Consider the following 21,784-nt stretch of genomic DNA (forward strand, 5'->3'; position numbering starts at 1 on the left):
CTTTTTAGGGGCTTATCTGATTGGCAAGCTGGCGTTCTGGGGAGCCGATATTATGCCCACTGGATAGACGGGGAAACTGAGGGCCAGAGAAAGGAAGCCTCTGCGCTAATCGGGCCCCGCCTTCCTTTCCAGGCTCTTCCTGTGCCTTTCTTCTTATCACTCCACATCCCAGACCCTTTCTCCTCCTCCTTCTCCTCCACCTTCCTATTTTCTCCTCTTCCGCTTCTCTTTTGAACTTTTTATTTTGAAGTAATTACAGAGTCACACAATGTTGCCAAAAACAGTACAGAAAGGTTCCGTGAGCCCTTCACCCTGTGGCCGCTGGCGGTTCCATTCTTGCTCAACTGTAGTGCAACATCCAATGAACTCTGGCCTTCTTTATTGCTCAAATGTTCCGTGTCCCTCCTCACCTACAAACCATGGGCTGTGCCGCCCCCTTCCCCCCCACCCCTCGCCAGGTACATGCCTCCTCCTCCCTTCTCCCTCTGTGCCTAGGTGAGTTAGCCTTCAGCTCTCTGGGGTCAAAGCAGGACTTCCCCACCACTCCCCTGCACCTGGGGTGGGGGTCAGATCCGCTGCTGAAGGGCCCTGGCACCGAGACCCATGCCCTCACTTACGCGTTGGTATCTGTGTTGGTGATTTGTGTCTGTGGTTACAAAACACAGGGCTTCACAAAAACAGAGGCAAGATTCAGATTTGCTTTTCAAGTTCAAATTCAAAGATCGCTGCCTCCAGCGATCTATCTCTTAGGCCCAGGGTCTCTGCCCCGGTCGGTCTGGATGGATCCAGAGGAAAAGAGCTGCATCTCAGATGTTCCAGCATCTCATCTGTGTTTGGGCAGCGGACGGGGAGAGTGAGAGTGCCTTCTGCCTTCTCCACCTCCACAAGCCCAGCACAGGGGATGCTGGGCCCAGTGAGGAGCACGTGACATGGGCTGGCATCAAAGGGGACAGTGTCATTCGCGCATCTCTGAGCAGGACCATCCTTGCCTGGGGGCAGCCCACTGCATGGGATGCCACAGTGGGTGCTGAGGCCTCCCGGGGCTTACTGGGTTCCTGGCTTCTGTGGAGTGACATCCCAGCACCCCTTCCCCTGTTGCTACCCTGGGTGATGTGACTGTAGACTTTGGACAAGTCCCTACCCCTCCCTCTTTGGCCTCTGGAAGGCCTCTGCACTTGCCCCCCGCAGAGCCACCCCCCAGCCATGACCTCCCTACCTTGCTATCTCCATCACAGGGTGACCGGGGCATGATGGGACCCCCAGGCGCACCCGGACCCAAGGGATCGATGGTAAGGAGCAAGTGGGTGCTGATTGCCCTCTCCTGTCACAGGTCTGGTGACAGCTCTGTTCTCCTCTGCCTGCTCCCATATACCCCGAGCATTCAGGAAGACCCGCTCCTTCTCCCTCCAGGAGGCTGGGCTGCTGCCCCTGTGCGCTGGGCTGGGGCCGGGGCCAGGGCCAAGCCAGCTGGGGTGGAAGGAGGAAGAGTGACCTGCTTCACCTGATTCCTTCTCTCTCATATCTCTCTCGGTAGGGTCATCCTGGAACTCCCGGTGCTGTGGGGACCCCCGGAGAGCCTGGACCTCCGGTAAGCAAAGCCCTCATGTCTCAGAGTCAGACAAACCTGGGTTTGAATCCCAGCTCTGTTTTGCCAGGAATGATCATTGAACTTCTCGGAACCTAAATTTTGCTCATCTGAAACACAGAGAAGATAATTGTGGTCATGGTAGTGTAATCCCGTGGGTCAGGTGAACCCAGGCAGCTCGTGTTCATTGCATAGAAATGTTCCCAGCACAGGAGCTTCTTGGTCGAGTCTCCATTGTTGCTTTGGTCATTCCCTCAGGACATACCACGTTATGTGTGCCCGGGGCCAGCTCCGGGAGTCGGGGTGCAGCCATTAGCAGGGCAGAAAACTCCCACTGTCCTTTAGGAGCTTCTGTCCTGGCATTTGGGGGAGAGACAGCCCAATACATAAGTGACACCTGCTCTGGAGATGATGAGAAATGCTGGGGACATGGGGGCTGAGCACAGTGGGGAGGACACAGGGCTCCTGGACTTCTTGAGATGACTGAGGAACCAGGGAGATTCCTGAGGAACCCATGGCAGGGAAGGGTGAGAGAGGCAGGGTAGCGGGGGTGGGGGACCCCCTGCACTCTCCTGAGGGTGGTATTGGGGGCGGGGAGGGGTGGCTCTCATCCTGAACCCTCACAGTTTCTGTTCCCTCTGTCTAGGCTGATGGAGAATGGAGACTGGGAGGGGTTCTCACTCCAGCCAGGGCTTGGGCTCAGGGCTGGGAGCCCCCTCTGGGGAGGCGGAGAGGTGGGCTTCAGGCAGGTAGAAAGGGTATAGAGGAAGGGGATCAGCCCAGGCAAGGATCCCAGGGAGGACTAGAGGACGATGAGTTTGGGTTGACCAGACTGAGGGACTCCCTGGAGTCTGATGAGGGAGGAAATGGGAGCCTTGGAGGGTTTGAATCCAAGGAAAGCATGCACACACCAGTTCTCTGTGCCAACAAGGAAAGCAAACTTGTCTGTGCACCTGCTGTGTGCTGGGCCTATGCTCAGCCCTGAAGGTGCAGGAATGATTTAAAAAAATAATAATACACCTGCTGGGATGCTTGGATGGCTCAGTGGGTTAAGCGTCTGCCTTTGGCTCAGGTCATGATCTCAGGGTCCTGGTATCGAGCCCTGCATTGGGCTCCCTGCTCAGTGGAGAGCCTGCTTCTCCTGCTCTTCCTCTCTCTCTGCCCCTCTCCCCCTGCTCGTGGGCTCTCTCTCTGTCTCAAATAAAATCTTAAAAAAAAAAAAAAAAAAAGAAAATACATCTGCTTTTAAGATCCCGTAGGGGGAATGCCAAGTATAAACATCCTTTCCCTCATTAACAGAACTTTACTGAGCACCTGCTATGTGCCAGGCAGTGCTAGTTGCTGAGGAGGGATACGGAGGGACTAGCCAGGGATGAGAAGCCTGGACTCAAGTAACCCTCATCCCCAGACAGAGGTACTGAGCAGCAGGTGGCTCTATCTGTCCCCTATAATCCTTTTGATGAGGTAGAAAACTCAAAGCAGAGAGGTGCAAGGAGAGCCCGCACTCCAGCCTCCTGGGCCTCAGTCTCTGCATCTGTCCAGTGGGAGCAGGAAAGCCTGGAATGGAGTTGCTGGAACAAAATGGAAGGCCAGTAGGAGGTGGGAAAGCAGTGGGGCCATCCAAGCCAGCGCATGGAAGGAAGCTCATGGCCTCCTCCGAATCCCTTACCTCTAGGGCTCCCCCGACCTCCTCTCTGCTGTGTCCTCGGCGCTCGCCACTGCTCTGGAGGTGGGCTCAGAGTGAGTGAAAGCAGTCACATGGTGCTTGTGCTATGCCCCCCTCCCTCCATTTCCCCTGACCTGCTCCTGCTGCCCTATAGGGCGGATGGCTTGGACCTCATGGGGCTCCTCCTGGCTGGCCAGGGGAAGCAGTGTAGCACCGAGGTCCAGAAATCTGACTTCAGAATCAGACAGCTGTGAGTGAACTCCCAGTTGCTTACCAGCTGGGTGATTGTTGGAAGTATTTGTGGCTTCTCTGTGCCTCCGTTTCCCCATCGGCAAGCCAGCATGAAACTCCGTTATGAGATTGCTGTGAGAAAGCCGTGCCATCAGTGCATGACGTCATGCTTAGCCAACTGCCTGCCTACGTTCAGTGTCTACTGACCGGGAGTAGTGGTAACTGCTGTTTACTAGGCAGGTTAATTACCACCATTCCTGTAAGACTACTGCCGTTCAGGTGACATTTCTGATGACACTGTTCAGGTCTCATGAGCAGTTTCCCACTTTTCCAATCTCGTGAAATCCACGTTCTCTCTCAGCCCGTTGAGGCCCACTGAGATCATTATCCTCATGGCCCCAGGGGTGGGGGACCAGTCAGACTTCCCGTCTCTGGCCCCCTGCACACTGAGAGAGCTGAGAGCTACCCTTTATTGAGGACTTCCCATGTCATTTCCTTTTCCCAGCAACTCCAGGAGCTAGGGATTCTTCTTACCCTATTTCACAGATGAGGAAACTGAGGCCCACCAAGTTGAAATCCCTTGCCAGGGTCACAGAACTAGGAAGTGGCGGAGCGGAGATTTGAACCTGGTTCTCTGAGGAAGCAGTTGGTCCTTTTGAGTCCTTTACTCTTCTGCCTCAGAGTCAAGACTTGGCTCCTGAAATCTCCCAGTGATGTATTGCATGCCTTCCGCAGTCTGAGATCCCACTATAAAATGGCTCGTTCTCACCCAATCTTCCTGTCATCCGCCATCCAGGCGTCAGCTCTGCCTTCTTACTGGGCCGAGCGAGGGTCCACACCCTGCTTGCTCTGCCGACAAGGGGCAGATTAGAAGCTGGCCCCACACATCAGCCCCTCCACAGCAGCTGACTGAGGGCCTGCGCCCCTCAAGGCCATGGAGAGAGAGAAAAGGGAACAGCAAGTTGCTCCCGAGGCCCCAAATGGAGCTGGGCCTCTCTCTGGTATTTGGAGGGGGAATGAAGCTGCGTCTTGCTTGTAAAAGGAGCACGCCCAGCCTGAAAGTTGCTGCTGAGCTGGGAGGCTCTGGAGGGGTCCTGGCCGGCCGGCCGTGGGTAAAGGTGCTTGCTGCTTGGTGGATGCCGCTGGGGTCCGAACCCGGAGGAGAGATCTGGCGTCAGGCAGCCCGCTTCCTCTCGTCTCCCTTCTACCCTCTGTCCTCTTCTATTGTTAGACGTTTCGTAGTTTCTCCAACAGATCCCTCGCTTCTGGTCATAGGCCTGTGCTGTGCCAGTGTTGAGAGTTCAAAGAACAGAGACAACCCTATGTCATCCTTCCCTCCTTCTCTATCTCCTCCTTGGGCCTCTTGTTATTCCTGCATCAAACCAGATATAACAGGCAGCTTCCCTGGACCAGGCCCTGTTCCCTTCTCCCTGCCTCCCCCTCCCTCACCTTGGGGCTGTGGTCTGCTTCTTCCCCCTCGTACCCCAGGGCTCACTCTTTCTGCTCTGGTCAGAACCTTCTGGATGGCTGTCAGGTGATGTTCAGGATTGGGGGGTTGGGGGGGACAGAACATGGACAGCCATAGTCTCCTTGCTGGTGGAAGGGAAAAGGGGAAATGGGCACTTTAGGAGAGCTTTGGTCAAGGAGGTCATGCTAGCTTCCGGTTGTTGATTCTGAGGTGCAGAAGGAAATGGCTCATCCATCCCGGGAGACTTCTCCTCACTACCAGATGCCTGGGAGATGTGGAGGCACACCACATTGAACCCAGGGCTCAGGGTTCTAGCCCGTGGGCGGCTTCTTCCAGGGGGACAGATTTTCCCCCTGGGCCAATTCCTTCTATGTGCACCCAGCTTTGCCCCCACACTCCCAGCCTTCCCTGTTGCCTTTGCTACCGGAAAGGCGGCTTCTCCAAACTCTTTCTCCTCCCCACAGGGCCCTCCAGGATCTCGAGGCCCACCAGGCCTGAGGGGAGTAAGGGGACGCCAGGTAAGTGGGCCCTGCCTCCAGGAGGCTGGCACTGGCAGGGGCTGCCTGACAGACCACCTCCTGTCCTTGCCCTGTGCCCAGCTCTGAGACCTGTGATTTTTACGGCAGCAGGCAGGGTTCTACGCTCATCCCCGGGCCTGGCTGTCAGCTCGGCACTCCGCCTCACCCCCCGCCCTTTCCAGCTCGTCTTCTCCAGCCCATTTCTGAACACCAGGCCTTGCCATTCCACGGGTACAGACAGGCTCTGTGGTACCAGCATCTTGTCCATTTGTTCATCCATTCATTCCACCACCAATTATTTAGCACCAGCTGTATACCAGCCACTGTTGGAGGCTCTGTAGGTACCACGGGAGGAGGGGAGAGACGTGACCCCACCTGCCCTCATGACTCAATCAAGCAGGTCAAGGAGATAGTATCGGGTCCTGGGCACGTAGATGGTGAAGCACAAGCGGCTTGGACGCCTGTCCAGGGCATCAGAGCATGCTTCAGGGAGAGGAGGGGCCTGCAGCCGGTGCCAGGCTCCAGGCAAGGGAAAGCCCTAAGGTGAGAGAAGGCATGGCCTGTTTACAGACCCCCACTGGTTCCACAGAGGGTCCACAGAGAGAGATGAGACCAAGAATGAGCAGGTGGCAAGCCTGTAAACCACAGTTAGGCCTATGGGCTGTGCTCCCAGGGCAGTGGGGAGCCACAGAAGGTTTTCAGGAGGGACCGGCCTGAACACAGGCGCCAGAAGTCACCGCTGGTACTTGCTATGAGTCAGGTGCTGTCTAACACATATATTGACTCGTTTTTCTACAGAGAAGGTGCTAGGTTTCATTCCCTTTTACACACAAGGAAACTAAGGCACAGAAAGGTTATGTCAGTTGTCTCAGGTTGCACAGTGAGAAAGTGCCCCAGCTGGGATTTGAACCCAGGGAATCTGACTCTTTTGCATACTGAAGGTAGTCTCATTTTCAGTTGTGCAGGGAGGGCTGATGGAGTGGTTCTACGCCCCCAACCCATATACAGGCGAGGCAGCCTTGCAGAAGGGAACCATGATGGCACAGGTAGAGCCGACAGCCCTGGCCTGATATCCAAGCTCCATACGGGGCCTCTGTGATTAGTCTCCTCTTGGCTGAATTTTAAGTGGTTTTAAATTTTCCCCCAAACCAGATGGCCAGGAGTCAGCCCGGGAGAGGGGCGGATTACGAGGCATTCCTCTGGCCCAGCAGGGCCCCTCCCACTGCCATGTCCTTCGTCTCTGCAAGTGGACCCAGGACCATTGGCAGCCTGTTCCACCTTGACCCTGTGCACATGGCCTCCTGCCCCAGGAAGCCAGATTAGCTGGAGATTCAGGTCCTCAACTCACCGAGCTTCCCCCAGCTTTCTCTAGCACCCCTTCTCAGCTCTGGCTACAAGAATGTCTGTCCTGCTTGAGGAAACCCAGGCTCCCAACCACATCAAAAGTCTCCAGGGCTGGGAGGGAAGCCTCGGGTACATGAGCTCCTCCCCGCTGCTGGGTTTGGCAGGAATGCAAAACCTGTGGGATCGGCCCCCTGGGTCCCCGGCCTAATAGTCCACCATTGGCCACTTGACGGTGTGTGTTTGGGGGGTACCTAGAGGGGCAGCCCTCCTGCCTGCAAAAGAGCTCAGTTCTGGGCAGTCCCCTATGTAGGAACTGGCTTGCCAAGTGATCTTAGCAAGACCTTGCCACCCTCCGAGCCTTGGTTTCCCCATATGTGCCACGAGGAGGGTATGAGGACCTGCCTGTGTCCCTGCTGATTTGCAAGAGAGGACAAGATGGGTCCTCAGGCCCTCAGCTCTTGGTAGAACTGTTGACAGGGTCTGAGTCCACAGACCTCAGTTGGAAGAGTGGGAGATCTGGGGCCAGACAGGGACAAATCTCAGCCTTCTCAGTTACCAGTTCTGGGACCTCAGGCCAGTTTCTTAACTTCTGTAAGGCTTAGCAGATGAAACTAGGAGGAGGTTGTAAGGACTCAGAATCTGAACACACATTAGCAGGACGCCCATTTTTTGTTTTTGTTTTTTTTTTCCCCAGCACCACCACTCACTGCTTATCAGTGTGGGCGTGAGCTCCCCGTCAGAGGGGGGTGTGCAAGTCAGGGACTAGAGAAGACTGCCATCAAGGCTCTGGCCTGGGACATGGTGTTGGAGAGGACAATGTCTAAAAGCCCTGTTACCTGGGAGACTCTACTATCTCCCTCCACCAACCACTTTGAGGGACTCTGAGATTCACATGCCTGACACTGGACTCTACTCCCATGAATGGGGTAAGAGCTCAGTGGACCTGGCCTCGAATCGTGGCTCTTCCTCTTTGACCTTGAGCAACTGACTCTGACTCTCTGAGGTCAGCCACAGAACTGACCTCTCTGGATGGCCATGGGATTAAATCCCTTGGTAAGCGCCTTGTACATGGTGAGCACCTCACTTAGATCGTCCATCCCTTTGTCACAAGAGCTGCAATTGACAGCATTTTCTGTCCCAGCCTGGGTGAAAGATAGCCCTGGCTTTGACTGCGAGCATCTTCCTGGGGACTGGCTATGAGAGAACAGACATATGGTTCTGATGGAAACCCAGGCCTGCCTCCAGCAGGGATGACTGGCCTGTATTCATTTGAAGAAGAAAGGAACAGGACGGGAGTACCCTCGGGACACAGGATGAGCTGCAGAGTGGCCCAGAGCAAGGGTTAGCATGTGCGGCTGTTCTGCTCCTGTCCCTGCCCTGGGAGCCAGGGAGCGAGGGTGGTTGGGGCTCCGTTGCCTCCTCCTCCCTCTAGACAGCAAAGGCTCGCCCTATTTCCCCCAAGCAATGCCAGCTTCTCCTTGAGCTCTCTGGTCTCCCAAGGGACTGCAATCTCCCAGGTATGAGGGACTTTAGACATTGTCTTCTCCAACATCCTGCTCCAGGCAGAGCCATCATGGCAGATTTCTCTAGTCCCTGACTTGCACACCCCTCATGACGGGGAGCTCACTCCCACACTGCTAAGCAGTGACAGATTGTGGTGGAAAGAAATGGGCTTCTGGCTCAATTCTGGCTTCTCCACTTCCCAGCAGTGTGACCATGGGCTGTTTCCTTATGGCAAAATGAGGATAACACCTTTCATTACTGCTGCCGTTGTTGCTACTACAATTACTGTATATGACATAAACTTTCTCTCAGAAAGTCTTGGATTTCTGGGATAAAAACGGTTCCATGTGATTCACAGCAAACTATGAACACCTCTGGGCCTCCCTGAAGCCCCAGAGTGATCCCTTTCCAGGGAGGTTTATGGCTCAGCTAGAGACAGAGAGGCCAGGGGCCAGAAGCCATCTCTCAGGAGAGCCCAGATGCCCACCCATCAGCTCAGGCTCTGTCCCAGCTCCTAAGACCTGGGATGTCTCCACCTCAATCTCACTCCATCTCCACCAGGCACCTGTCCATGAACCAGGAGTGGAAAGTCTAACACATGGTCTGACCATGTCCATCTGAGAGAGAGTGGCCCAGAGAGGGGAAGGGGCTTGCCTGGGGCCACACAGCCATCCAGCCACAAAACAAGGACTAGCACCCACAACTAATCTTCTGTTGTATTGGATCTATGGAAACTCTCAGCTGGTTCTCTGTAGCTTGCTCTGAGCTGCCTGTCCCGAGGAAGGGACTGAATCCAGATCTTCCAGGCCATTCCTCTGTGTCGCTGGCCCCAGGGGGGGCTGCTGCCTCCTCTGGCAAGGCCAGCTACCACCAAGTGCTGACAGGAGGCCAGGTGCCTCGCCTTTCACCGTAAGGGAGAGATTCTCATCCCCATTTCAGAGACAAGATAACTGAGGCTTAGCACAGTTGCCTGTCCAGGTTTATTCAATCCATGAGGCACTATTTAAAGCCGTGGGAGCTCCAGGTAGCTGATAAGAGGAGTTGTGGCTTTTTCTGGCTCAATTACTAATTGAAAGTTTCCTTGCTCAATTTTTAAATGATTTCTTCATGCTGTTTTTCTCATCCCTCATCCCCCAACCCCCACCCAGACATGTTCCCGGTCCCCTTTTGTGGCTGGCCCCCAACTCCCAGGCCAGGGTGGGCCAGCCTTCTGCACGAGACCTTCTTCATCTACCCCCCACCATGACCTCTCTGGTCCCCTGCAGGACAAAGACCACACTGTTCTCTACGGGGGGCCTTTTCCAAAGGACCCCATCCCATCTGTGTCTCTGTGGGAGTCCCCATCCCGCGGAGGGGATGCACCTGCTGGTGTGCTAAGGGACCTTAGACAAGTTACTTCCGTTGGCTGGGCCTCTGTGCAGTGGGGGAAGGGCCTGCCTTGGGGGCGTTGGGGATGTGCTCCCAGCTTTCAAAGGAATAAGGCTGCTGTCTAGGACTCCACAGAACAGATGCTTGAGCCCTGCCCTGTTCTTGCCCCTGCGCACATTGTCACTCTCCATCTGTGAGCAGGGTCAGACCAACTCGCACATCTGCTCTGCACACTGAGCCACATGCCGACCCTCCCGGGGCCCTTCGCTGTCAGTGTCCCCCAAGGGCTGTGGTTCACACACTTGTTTCTGCCTCACGTGTGCTCGGGGAAGAGGGTGCAGCAGCGGAGTCCAAGGGGCTGACTGTGGGGACATATATCCAGCCCTCGGCCTGCCCGATTCTGAGGTGTGTGGCTGTTTGACCTCCGAGGTCTCTTTCAACAGGGTCGTTCGTGCACCCCCCAGCCCTATTCCAGAACATCAGGGCCTCTAGCGGAGTCCCCCTGTGCCTCGCCATCTCCGCAGGCGTGCTGTGTGTGGGAGACCTGCCTTAGGGTGGGGGGTGTGTGCAACAGGAGGAGAAGGGAGCCCCAGGCTTGTGCCAGGAGAGGCCCAAGGCTCTGGGCAGCCCTGCCTCCTGGTTCCCAGCCCAAGGGAGACCCCTGCTGTCCACCGTGCTAGTCCCTTTTTCCTATTCCAGGGCCCCCGAGGACCAGATGGACCAGCTGGGGAGCAGGGGTCCAGGGGCCTGAAGGTACCAACATCATGACTTGCCCTTCCTCACATCTCCCACGCTGGGTCAGGAGTCCAGGCACCAAGGCTCACACCTTCCTCAGCGCCAGGCCCCTGGGGGCGGTGGGGAGTCCAAGAGGGGGTGGGAGATCACGTGCCGCTCCTCCTGGTCCTGGAGCCTGAGCCTGGGGTCTGGGGAGAAGGAGCACAGAGAGAGAGCCGTGAATAAGAGGGAGCCAGAGGAGGCAGGAGTAAGAGAGAGTGAGAGGGAACCTCGGGTGCCCTCTGACCCCTTCCCTGGGGCTCCCTGCCCCCTCCAGAGCCCCCCCCCCAGGAGCCGAGGTTGCTTCCACTCCCAGCAGGAGCGAGGGGTCCTTGGTTCTCCAGAGCTGATGACAACTACGGCAAAGCACTCCCCTTGCCAGGCCTCAGTTTCCCCACCTGCACGACAGGGAGAGGGGTGGGTCTGGTGATGACACGGGTTCCTTCCATCTCCCACGGAGTGCGGTCCTGTGTCCGTGAGGTGTCCCCCAACGCACCCTCTCCCTCCCTCATCTGCTTTGCTTCCCGCAGGGCCCTTCCGGACCGCAGGGCAGACCGGGCCAGCCCGGGCAGCAGGTACGTCAGGCCGAAGCTGCCAGCCCCCTCCCCGCTCCCTGCCGGCCCTATGTGCCTCTAAGACCCCAAATCTGCTTCCAGGGTGCGGCTGGTGAACGCGGGCCCTTGGGCATGCGAGGCTTCCCCGTAAGTAGCACCAGTTCTGGAAATTCCGAGGGGCTTTGCCGGGCGATAAGAGCCACGGTACCCAGTTCCCGCAGTGCCGTGGAAACCACACAGGTGCCGGCTGCCCATTCTGCCCTGAAGACCCTCTGGCCTGCCTCTTTCCCCCCGAGACTCAGGCTTCCCTTGGGTCACGTGGTGGGGGAGTGGGGCCCTCACACACACTGCGAAGGCTTCCTGTAGAAGGCTTCCATATAGGACGAAGGAGGCCGGAGAGAGACTGAGGTCACCTTTGTTCTTCTCTGTAGGGCATCCCGGGTCCCTCAGGCCCGCCTGGCACCAAGGGCCTCCCAGGAGAACCGGTAAGTGCTTGTTCCTCCCTCTTTGGCCTCTTTGCCCCTGGCGGGCTGGTCCCAGTTGGGCCCCCGCCTGGGAGTGTGGGATGTGGTCAGCCAAGGAGGAGGTTGGAGAGGGACGGGGCCAGGCCTCTGTTACGCTGATGGCACAGGCTTGGGGGGTGGGGTGGGTAGGGAGGGGCACTGGCCAGGGAGCTTGGGAGCTCTGGGTTGGCGTCTAAGCTCACTTGCCCTCCAGCCTAGTTTTTTTTCTCTTTGCATGTAATCAGGAGTAATTGTCCCTATCTTGCCATTCTGTTGTAAAGATGAAATGAGCAAATGTATACAGGGTGCATAGCCCAGTGAGAAGCTGAGGGAACAAAGTATTCAGGCCTCCAAGGGACCGAGTATGGGCATTACAGGGTCTGGACAGGAGCCAGTGAGGGTTTCGAAACCAAGATAACCCTTCAGGAGGTCTCCCTGGAAGGACGGGTTTGGGGGACAGCCCAAGTGTCAGGACGCCCCTTGAGGAGGCAATAGAGTGGTACCGCTGTCGAGGGACAGGAGAGGACAGCCTCAAGGGACAGAGGAGGAGGGATCCCTGTGGTGAGGCAGGCGGAAGACAGGAGGCTCCTGTCCCCTGGGGTCGTGCTACAGTCCCACATCACTAGGCCCAAGGAGACCTGATTTGAACAGTGAATTGACCAGGAGCCGGATGGGGGTTTCCAGAGGTGGATGCCAGGTGGAAGGGCATTCAGACAGATGGAACAGAGTGAGCGAGGCTGCTTGGAGGGCTGGAAGGTTTCTGAGTGGGAGAGGGCTCCCTGGGTTTGAGAGAGAGAAACAGGAGACAGTGCAGATGGTTTGAGGGGGAGGCAGGAGACCGGTGGTGAGGGATGAGCTGCAGACAGTGGGTCCCTGGCAAGGCAGGTGGTGGGGGGGCATGACAGCAGGGTCCCAGGTTCTTGGACCTTCTCCCTTACCTGCCCCTGCACACTGCACTATTGGGCCTCAGGCCCCAGAGAGGGCCCAGGCTACCTTCTCAAACTGTTGTATGTCTGTCTGTCTGTCTTACAGGGCCCTCAGGGACCCCAGGGGCCACTTGGTCCTCCGGGAGAGATGGGCCCCAAGGTGAGTGCTGAGGGCCCCTTGCTTGTCCCGTGATGTTGCTGGGGCGGTATCAGCACCTCGTGGCCCTCCTCCGCTGGGGGGTCCTAGGCCTGGCCTGGGAAATAGTCGTGTCCTATGTCCTGCAGGAACCGAAGGGTAGAACAACCACCCCCCCCCCCACAGGAGAGCAGATCCATGCTAATAAAGTAGCGGGAGGAGCTGGGCTCCAGGTCCCAGGGCAGCGCATGGCCTGCAGGGACCCTCCGGTGGGTTAGCGGTGCCTCTTCTGTGCCACCACGGGAAGCAGCAGTGCCCTCTGCCTCCCCGCCCCTGTGGGGACTTCCGCTCAGCACTGAGGTTTGCCTGCAGAACCTGTCTTTTACAGGGCATGCGCTCTAGAGGGGCCTCAGACCCCTCTGCCTTAGAGAAGGAAGTGGATCCGCAGCTACAGCAGGGACTGTAGCCATGCCTCTGGGAATGACTCGGACCCCTTTCCCCCGTGGGCATCCTGGCCCAGCTTTGGAGTAAAGCACAGGGATCCGTCCACCCTGAATACAGCCTCAGTTGGCTTCCTCCCCTGTTGTTATGTGAATCATGCTATTTTCCTCCCTGTGCTCGCCAAGGGGCTCCTCATGCGGTAACCCACACTCGTGGGGAAGGAGAGAGATCCAGTAGCCTCGGAGCCCCCCCAGGGCTCATCTCCCTGGGCGCAACCACCACCCGCCCTGTGGTCCCAGCCCTAAGCTCCCAGAAGGCCCACAGCCTACTCCTAGCTCTGTGTCTCTCCTGCTGTGTGACCTCAGGCACATTCCTTGCCCTCTCTGGGGCAACCTCAGTTATTCTACTCCCTTACGGTCGAGGCCAACCCTTGCTGTAGGAGGGACCAATGGCATTTTCTTGCAGGGGCCGCCCGGTGCGGTGGGAGAACCGGGCCTTCCTGGGGAAGCCGGGATGAAGGTAAGGCAGGATGAAAGAGAAAATTGACTTGTTGAAACCAGCTCCCAGCTGGCGGCCACGTCCTCCCCAAGGAAGAGAAACGGGCCTTTCTTGTGTGGGAATAATGAATTCTCTGTGTTCCTGGCCGGGGAGCGGGTCCTGGCTACGGCCACAGTGGCGGGCCCAGCCGACCCGGAGCCCCCGCCCTGGCCCCCTGCCCAGCGGTGTTTTCCCTGGCACCTGCCCCACGCCCCGGCGGCCGCACCTCCTGGCCTCCCGAGATACCATCTGCATTTCAGTCCCCGAGCCCCTCATTACCTGCAGGGGAAACAGGCGCCCACTGATGCCTGGGCTCTGGGGAGAGCCCTGTCCCCGCTCTGCTGTGGAAGAGAGTGTGGCCTATCTAAAACAGACGGAAATGGGATCGTCCCCATTGGGGCAGGGCTGGGGGCTCGGCGCTCCCCCTCCTCCTGGCCCCCCCCCCCACCCAGACGTCGGCACAGAGGGAGACTAGTTTAGAAATCCCCACGTGGTGATCTTTTGTGGGGACAAGTGACGTTTACTCTGGTTCATTTCGGGCCTCTTCCTCCTTTGGGTTTCTTTCCAAGGCTCTCAGGGAGAGTAAAGAAGGCGGTCAGCCACAGATTTGCCATCCCTGCCTCTGGTCCTCCCTGGAGCCAAACTACCCAGGTTTGGATCCTGAATCTGTCCCTTCTTAGCCTCATGGGCTTGGGCTAGTGACGTGACCCCGAGCGTGGTCCCTTGGTTTCTCCATTTAAAAGAAGATCCCTTCTCTGGCAGGGTTGTTGTGAGGTTTCAGTGTTGAGACCCACACGGCCCGGGGGGGCCTGGAGCAGGGGCTCTGGTTGGCATTTTGCAGTGTTGCTTTGGTTCTTGGGAAGGAGGGGCTTCCCCAGCTCCCCACCCAAATCAGAGCTGGTGAGGACAGGAAAGTGAAGCGAGGGCTGGGACTGGCCCTACCCACCCCCATGGACTTGTGTTTGGCTTCTCCTAGGGTGACCTTGGGCCTCTGGGCACCCCTGGGGAGCAGGGCCTCATTGGGCAGCGGGTAAGTCAAAAGCAAATTCATTCTTCCTGGGAAGCCACCTGTGGGGCACTTGGGTCGGGGCAAGGGCTTTCCTCAACCTCCCTGAGCCTCTGGGAGAAAGAGACGGTGAATTCCTATAGCCTCATCTCATCTCTCTTGCTGAGCCAGCGTTTCCACAACATAGAGGCACTCTTGGAAGAAAACGATCTTGTGGTCAGAGTGTTTGGGATTCACTGCATGTTCCCTGTTCCCTCTCCACATTAGCAGTAGCATTTTCAAGGCTCTGAGAAGGCCAGCAGCCAAGACAGTGGTTCCTTTTGGATTAATCCAAACTTAAATGATCGGCAGCACTTTTACTTTTGAAAAACACCTGTTATCATCCTTGGAAACTCTTCCATGGAAGGTTATGTTTCTCTTTTCTGAAAGAAACCCACAAAGCTTGCCTTCCTCTGAGAAGCTTTGGGATGCCTCTCTGTCCACCTCTCTATGCTCCGTGCCCAGTTTATACAGTGTTTGCGCAAATGTGGCTGCAGGCGTACTGGGGTGGGGGGGGTACAGAGCAGGCATCCTGTAGCACCTGCCAGGTGCAGAAGGTGGGGTCCCAGAGGGAGGGGGAGTTATTGTGGGTCCCAGTCCTTGGGGGCACCAGAGGCAGGTGCCCTTCATTTCTTATCTCCCCTGTTTTTCCAATGCCTCGTGCTCCCCCTGCCCAGAGTCAACCGAGGCGCCACAAATTGAGTTAAGATGTGGAAGGAGCAAGAAAGACCACAGGGCAAGGCAGGATGTGTGTGCAGCCCGAAACCCCAAGATGGTAAATCTTGTGCGTCAACAAAGACTGATCAGTACGGTTTTCTTAGAGTGCTGTGTTAAGAAGGATTCTGAGGTTCCATCTAGGCACAGTAGAAAGGAGAGTGACGAGTACTCACTCGATGCCCACTGTGTGCCTGGCCCTTCTCTCAAAGCACCAGGAACCGAGCAGTGAGTAAAGGAGGCCGTGTTCTTACGGAACCACATTCTAGTAGATCCATTAGTGACATCTGCCACGGGCACAAGAAGGGTGGTGTCTACACGCTTATGGTGCCTTTGCCATCCCTGCCGCTGATGACCTCTGAGGCCCCTTCAGGCTCAAGTGCTGAACAGCCACGAACTCTGAAAGCCGAGAGAGACCCAAACTAATCTGATAGACAGTTCGAGAACTCAGAAAGCCAGGGGCATCTCTGGAGCGAGGGTTGCAAGCAGAGAGCCTAGCTGAGGGCCAGATGGGGATTCAGGGTCTTGGCATCGCTCCCAAAGTTGCTGGCCGGAAAGTCTTACGGCTGGCCTCACCTTCCACATCTGAGAAATGGGATTCCACAGGGGGTTCCATGGGAGCTCACTCCAGCTGCAGAAATGATATGTCAAATGGCTGTCATTCGTGAGCTCCCTACACTGTGCCTTACAGGCACCCTCACAGGAGGTAGTGTCAGCCCAACCTTCTGATGAGAAAACAGCCACCCGTGGGGGCTAGGTAGTTTGCTTGTGGTCACACCGCCAGCGAATGGGGAGCCCAGCGGGGGAACTGAGGTCTGTATGACATCAGAGCCTTAACTACAGAGCAGCCGTGTTTCCAGCCAACCAACTAACTGGGACACTTTGTAACTGGTGAGCTGGGGTAGCCCCCAGGTCACCCACCCTGCAGACAGGCTGGGGCTTAGGGGTCTGCTCCTCCTTTCTGAAGAGCTGGCAGTGGGCACCCCAGCCCCCCCAGCCCCCGGCTCGCTCACTGGTTCAGCCACTGTTGGACACCTTCTGTGTGCCGGGCATTCTGGGGCCATATTGCCCGGAGACAGCAGGGTTGGGGTCCCGCCCCAAGGAGGGGAAGGAAGTAAAAGCACATTGGGCCCCTTCCCCGGGAATGTCTCATCTTTCCCGACTACCCTTTCCAGGGAGAGCCAGGCCTCGAGGGTGACAGTGGCCCTGCAGGGCCTGATGGGCTGAAGGTGAGTGTCTTGTGGTGGGATCGGGAGGGCAGGGGGTGGGGGGGGACAGGGGTGTGTTCTGGAACCGTCTTCTACCTCTGCCCGCATTCCCCTCCCATCCAAGACCTGAGCTTTCTCCCAGAAGCGTTGTGTTCCCATACAGCTCCGAGACCAGAGACCAGAGCTCCAGCCCCTGTCGCAAGCACACCCCCCCCGCCATATACTCCCTGCCCGCCACTGCCTCCTGCTCTGCTCAGACGGGGCTAGGAGCCATCCCCCCTTCCGCTCCTCACTGCTACCCTTCTCAAAACTATGGCTTCTTTCAGTTAAGGGTAGTGTCTGGACAGCCTGCTCTGGGCTAGACCCAGAGCCAGCAGCTTAGCTCTCTGTTATCTTGCAAACATCCTAAAAGATCAGGAAAATCATCATCACCGCCCATGACCTGTGAGCCACTCTTCATGGTGGCCTCGTCACCAATGTATCAGATATTGTGCTGAGCCCTTTGTTTATGTAACACCTCAGTTAATGCTGCGGGGTAAATTCTGTCTTTTTTTTTTTTTTAAGATTTATTTATTTATTTATTTATTTGACACAGAGAGAGAGATCACAAGCAGGCAGAGAGGCAGGCAGAAAGAAAGGAAGGGAAGCAGGCTCCCCACTGAGCAGAGAGCCCGATGCGGGGCTCCATCCCAGGACTCTGAGATCATGACCTGAGCTGAAGGCAGAGGCTTTAATCCACTGAGCCACCCAGGCGCCCCAAGTTCTGTCTTTAAATAAGGGAACTGAAATACAGAGAGGTTAATTAACTTGCCCAAAGACACACAGCCAGTAATTGGCATAGACAAGACCCAAGCTTCGGCTCCCTCTCTGCACCATGCACCTGTTCTAAAGGTGTGGAGGCTGAGGCTCTGAAGGACGCAGAGATGCACTCATCCAGAGTCTATGGCTGTGAGTGGAGAATCCAAAATTCAAACCCAGGGCTCACTGGTGCCTGACTCAGCCCAGCCACATCCTGTAGATTCCTCTGAAGGTGCAGGCACCTTCAGGAGGCTCCAGGGCTCCCCTGCACTATGGGGCCGGCGGGGGTCCCTCTCCGACTTACCAGCTCCACATCTAGCACAAGCCTGTCCCTGGCTGCCAGCCCTGGCCCAGCCCTAACCCTGGCCCAGTACTAGGTGGGCTCTCCCCAGGGTGGCCTGACACTGAGTCAGCTCCTCAGGCAAGGGCCCAAGGGCCACCTCCCAGGATTCCCTCTGTCACCCGTTTACTCTCCACGTGACCTCAGATAAGCAGCCCTCAGTTACCCCGTCCCCAGACCCCCACGCCCACTGCCCCATGCCCATAGCCGCCCTGGGTTCCTGGCTTCCCCGTCTACCAGGGTGCCTCAGGGACAGGCCCCTGGCTGGCTTCCCCGCTGCCCTGGGTTTTTCTTGCAAGGCCGAGAGCGCCCCCTGTCTGCCATCCGTCTGCCTCCTCTCCTCCAGCTCGGCTGCATCCTAGGGTACAACCTGGCCCCTGCTGGGGAGGATAGGACAGCCCCTCCATACCCTTTGCCCAATGCCTGCTTGAATGGCAGTGACGCTGAAGAACTTTCTAGCTAAAATTCTCAGCATACTCACCGTGGGCTCGCATCACCTGCCTTAAGAGCTCTATGTGACTGAACCCGTGTCATCCTCCCAGCTGCCCTGGGAGCTGGATTCATTCCCGTCCCCACATGACAGATGGGGAAACTGAGTCACGGCACAGGGGTCTCTTCCATTTCTGGCCAGCCACCTTTCTTCCCCCTGGAGTTGTGCTGAGGTGGGATGGGAGGTGGGGCTTCAAGGCATGAGTGTCTCATCTGGTCCTTCCTGCTCTCTCTGCACGGCTCCTGGCACTGGCGTCCTCCTCCTCCTCCTCCACTCCCTTCAAAGCAGTTCTGTCTCAGACCTTGGGTCAGAGTAGTTGCTGCAGACGTCCAGCATCTTCTCTGGTCCTCCTGAAACCCAGGAGACAGTCTGCTGTCTTCACGGTGTTTGTCCAAGGATCACCTTCATGGGGAAAACCACCTCCCGGACACACACAGTTCGTGAGAGTCTTCAGCGTGCTTTTCTGCTGCCAATCTCTGTTGAGTTTGCTGACTCGCAGCATATGGTGGCAGGGACAGCGGTGGTGACTCCTGGGAAGGCTAACCTTCGTCTGGAACTCACGTGCCCGACGCGCTGCTAAGCTACTTACACGGATTAGCTCTTTCAATGCCCATAGTAACTCTTTGCTGCTTACTTTACAAATGAGGAAATTTGCCCAGGGTCACACAGCCATTGAGAGGTGGCAGCAAGGTTCAAATTTAAGTGACATAACCCCAGGAGTGAGGGAGCTACTGTCTCCTGCACAGAGAACCTTGGAATCCAAACCCTAGGGTCTCACACATGCTCGGCCACTGATTTCCATGTGTGGTTGGGAAGGCTCCTCCTTCCTCTGGGCTTCAGTTTCCCCATCTGTAAATCGAGAAGTTTGAGCTAGACAATTTGTAAGGCTCTTCTGAGCATGGGCAGATGTCCGGGGGACTCTAGGATTCTCCAGGACCCCCCTACCCAGAGCTTATTCTGTAGGGGAGCTACAAGTTTGCTATGCCAGGCTGGAGGGGGTGGGGTGTTTGGGCAGCCCCTGGAGCTGGAGCACCTGCCAGTGCCAGGCTGGGGTCCCTCTCTGAAAACCAGCCCAGCCCCCTGGAACAGGCTGCGTGCCTCAGAGAGCTGGGAGAGCAGGTGGCCAGGGATGACAAGCCAGCAGGGGGGTCCTGGAGCTGGGGTCTGCAGAAAAGCCATCATGACAGCACCCTGTCTCTCTGCCAGGCTGTGCTGGGAGGCCAACAGTCTCAGTGGGGACGGATCTCACACACCAACTTGTCCGACCCTCTCCGGGTGCCCAGATCTGCTGTGCGCTGGCCCACGCCTGCTTGGAGTGGCCCCTCCCCCTTATCCATGCCATCTCTTGACCCCTCTTCATTAGGGAGTCTCCCTCCACCCCCTATAGCTGAGCTAGACACCGCCCCAAGAGGCCCCTGCGCCAGCCTCCTGTGCCTAGAGCCCAGGATCCGGCTTCATGCCCTCCGCACCCTGATCTTTCTCCTGGACCCACACCAGGTTATCAGCGCTCCCTGTAAAGTGTGGCGCCGGGAAACAGAACTGGCAGAGCCACTCTCCCCTTCTCCCAGCCTGCTCCCCCGCCCACCCCTTCCTCCTGGCCATGACTTCATCCCCTTTCCCACGGGTCTCCAGCCAGTCCCAGCTCAGCCACTTGCAGACTGGCCACACGCCCCGCCAGGCCCGCCAGCCCCGATGGAGGTGACCTTCAGACAGGCACACCACCCTGTTCCTCTGGGGCTGCTGCCCATGCCGCGCCCCTCATCCCTGCTCTGCCCACAGCCTGCCTCAGCCCCGCCTGCGAGGACGACATGGCCTGGATGTGGCAGGTGCTGTGTCCATTGTGAACCGCCATCCTCTGGCCGAGGAAGTTCTCTGCCGCCGGCAAGGACGAGAGCTGTGCAGAGCAGACGGCAACGGGAGATGCTGTTCGCAATAGACTCAGACAGCAAAAAACAAAACAAAACAACATGGACCAAGCCGCGCTTGGATTGTGTCTTTAAACCTTCATGTACTGCTAACTAGCTTCCTTGCTTTCAATCAGCTGTCCCATTGCTTGGAGCCTGGTACACAGCAATGGAAACTATGACCTTTGCCTTATTAGTATTATAAACTGTTTGCATGTAAGCAAGGGTTGAAAAGGCAACTCAGAAAAATGGAGTTGGTTCTGAGAGGCAGGATTGGGTGAATTGTTTTCCTTTTTTAAAATTCCCTTCAGTGTCTTAAGACTCTTGTCTTCCCCGTGTGTCAGTGTTGGGGAGAAAGAGCCTGAATGTCCCAAAGCTGTCCCATCCTTGTGAACTCGGGGGGCAGGAGTGGTCAAGGTCCCGTGTTCCCTCTGAGTGACTTTCTCCCTGGCCCGAGTACCGTGTCAGGGGTATTTCCTGCACCTGCCAGGACATGCCACCCTGACCCTTTTGGTGGCTCAGGGAACCATCAGGGGAAATCCAGGGGCTACTTGGCTGTGGACATCCAAATGGAGCCCTGAGGTTTAGTGCCTCTGATTGGCTGAGGGACTGATTTATTCTCTCTCTCCTCATTCCTCCAACCTAGGGGGACAGGGGTGACCCTGGGCCTGATGGTGAACATGGCAACAAAGGCCAAGAGGGACTGATGGGCGAGGATGGGCCCCCTGGCCCCCCTGGCATCACTGGCGTCCGGGTGAGTGTGTACAGCTTCGTGCAAGCACTGGGGGCGTCTGGGCACATGTACCACCCATGTCTGTTCCAGCAGTTGGACAGGAGGTCTTTTGATGGCAGCTGCCTAAAGGCTTTCCGCTTCCTCCACCTGGGGGTTTCCCAGAGAACAATCTACCCACATCCCTCCTTTGCCCCAAGCCTCCCATGGCTCCCAAGTGCCCTCAGACTAGGATCACCCTCCTCAATCTGGCTGCCACTGCCTCCGTGAGCCTGGCCCTGCTGACCTTGTCCCACATTCAGCCACACTGAATTTACCAGGGGTCGGGGGGACTCAGCCAGAGAGGCGCGGGCCACCATTCCCCACTAGGAACTCACCGCTGCCCTCTCTGGGTCACGCTTTTGGTACAATGAAGGATTTGGAAGGAACATGCTCCAACATTCCAGGGGCTATTTCTTAGTAAACGCTTGAGTATCATGGCTGACGAATGGGCCAGAACGTACAGCAGAAATACCCCTGGGCCCAGAGGCCAGAGGGTGAGTTCTGGCTCGAGAACCCACGGTCTGTGTGACCTTAGGCAGATCATGCTGCCTCTCTGTGAGACTTGGTTTTCTGATCTTTAAAGAGTCAATGAAACTTTGGAAAGGAAAGTGCTTTCTACAATATGCCAGAAAATAAGTATTGTCTTTATGAAGCTGGAGGAGGAAATGACTGGAAGCTGGTGGTAGTGGTGATGGTGGTAGTGGTAATGTTGATGGCTGGGTGGAGGTGGAGATGCTGCTGATATAGATGATGGTGGTGATGGTGATGATGGTGGAGATGGTGATGGTGGTGGAGATGGTGACGATGGTGGAGATGGTGATGGTGGTGATGATGGTGGAGATGGTGATGGTGGTGATGATGGTGGAGATGGTGATGGTGGTGGAGATGGTGACGATGGTGGAGATGGTGATGGTGGTGATGATGGTGGAGATGGTGATGGTGGTGATGATGGTGGAGAT

The 21,784-nt window shown here is 56.8% G+C and overlaps 1 protein-coding gene across 1 annotated transcript in view; it reads left to right on the forward strand.

Annotated features, from left to right (window-relative positions):
• LOC111146244 (collagen type XXVII alpha 1 chain) overlaps positions 1-21,784 on the forward strand; it is a 133,634-nt gene that overhangs the window by 85,196 nt on the left and 26,654 nt on the right. The window contains exons 27-38 of the mRNA XM_022501706.1: positions 1,236-1,289; positions 1,535-1,588; positions 5,415-5,468; positions 10,383-10,436; positions 10,988-11,032; positions 11,114-11,158; positions 11,443-11,496; positions 12,547-12,600; positions 13,483-13,536; positions 14,531-14,584; positions 16,489-16,542; positions 20,700-20,807. Of these exons, the coding sequence (XP_022357414.1) occupies positions 1,236-1,289; positions 1,535-1,588; positions 5,415-5,468; positions 10,383-10,436; positions 10,988-11,032; positions 11,114-11,158; positions 11,443-11,496; positions 12,547-12,600; positions 13,483-13,536; positions 14,531-14,584; positions 16,489-16,542; positions 20,700-20,807 (684 nt within the window). The remainder of the gene's footprint in view (positions 1-1,235; positions 1,290-1,534; positions 1,589-5,414; positions 5,469-10,382; positions 10,437-10,987; positions 11,033-11,113; positions 11,159-11,442; positions 11,497-12,546; positions 12,601-13,482; positions 13,537-14,530; positions 14,585-16,488; positions 16,543-20,699; positions 20,808-21,784) is intronic.

This window comes from Enhydra lutris, unplaced genomic scaffold, assembly GCF_002288905.1.
Source record: "Enhydra lutris kenyoni isolate GAN:26980312 unplaced genomic scaffold, ASM228890v2 scaffoldscaffold13, whole genome shotgun sequence".
In the NCBI taxonomy this organism is placed as follows: Eukaryota; Metazoa; Chordata; class Mammalia; order Carnivora; family Mustelidae; genus Enhydra; species Enhydra lutris.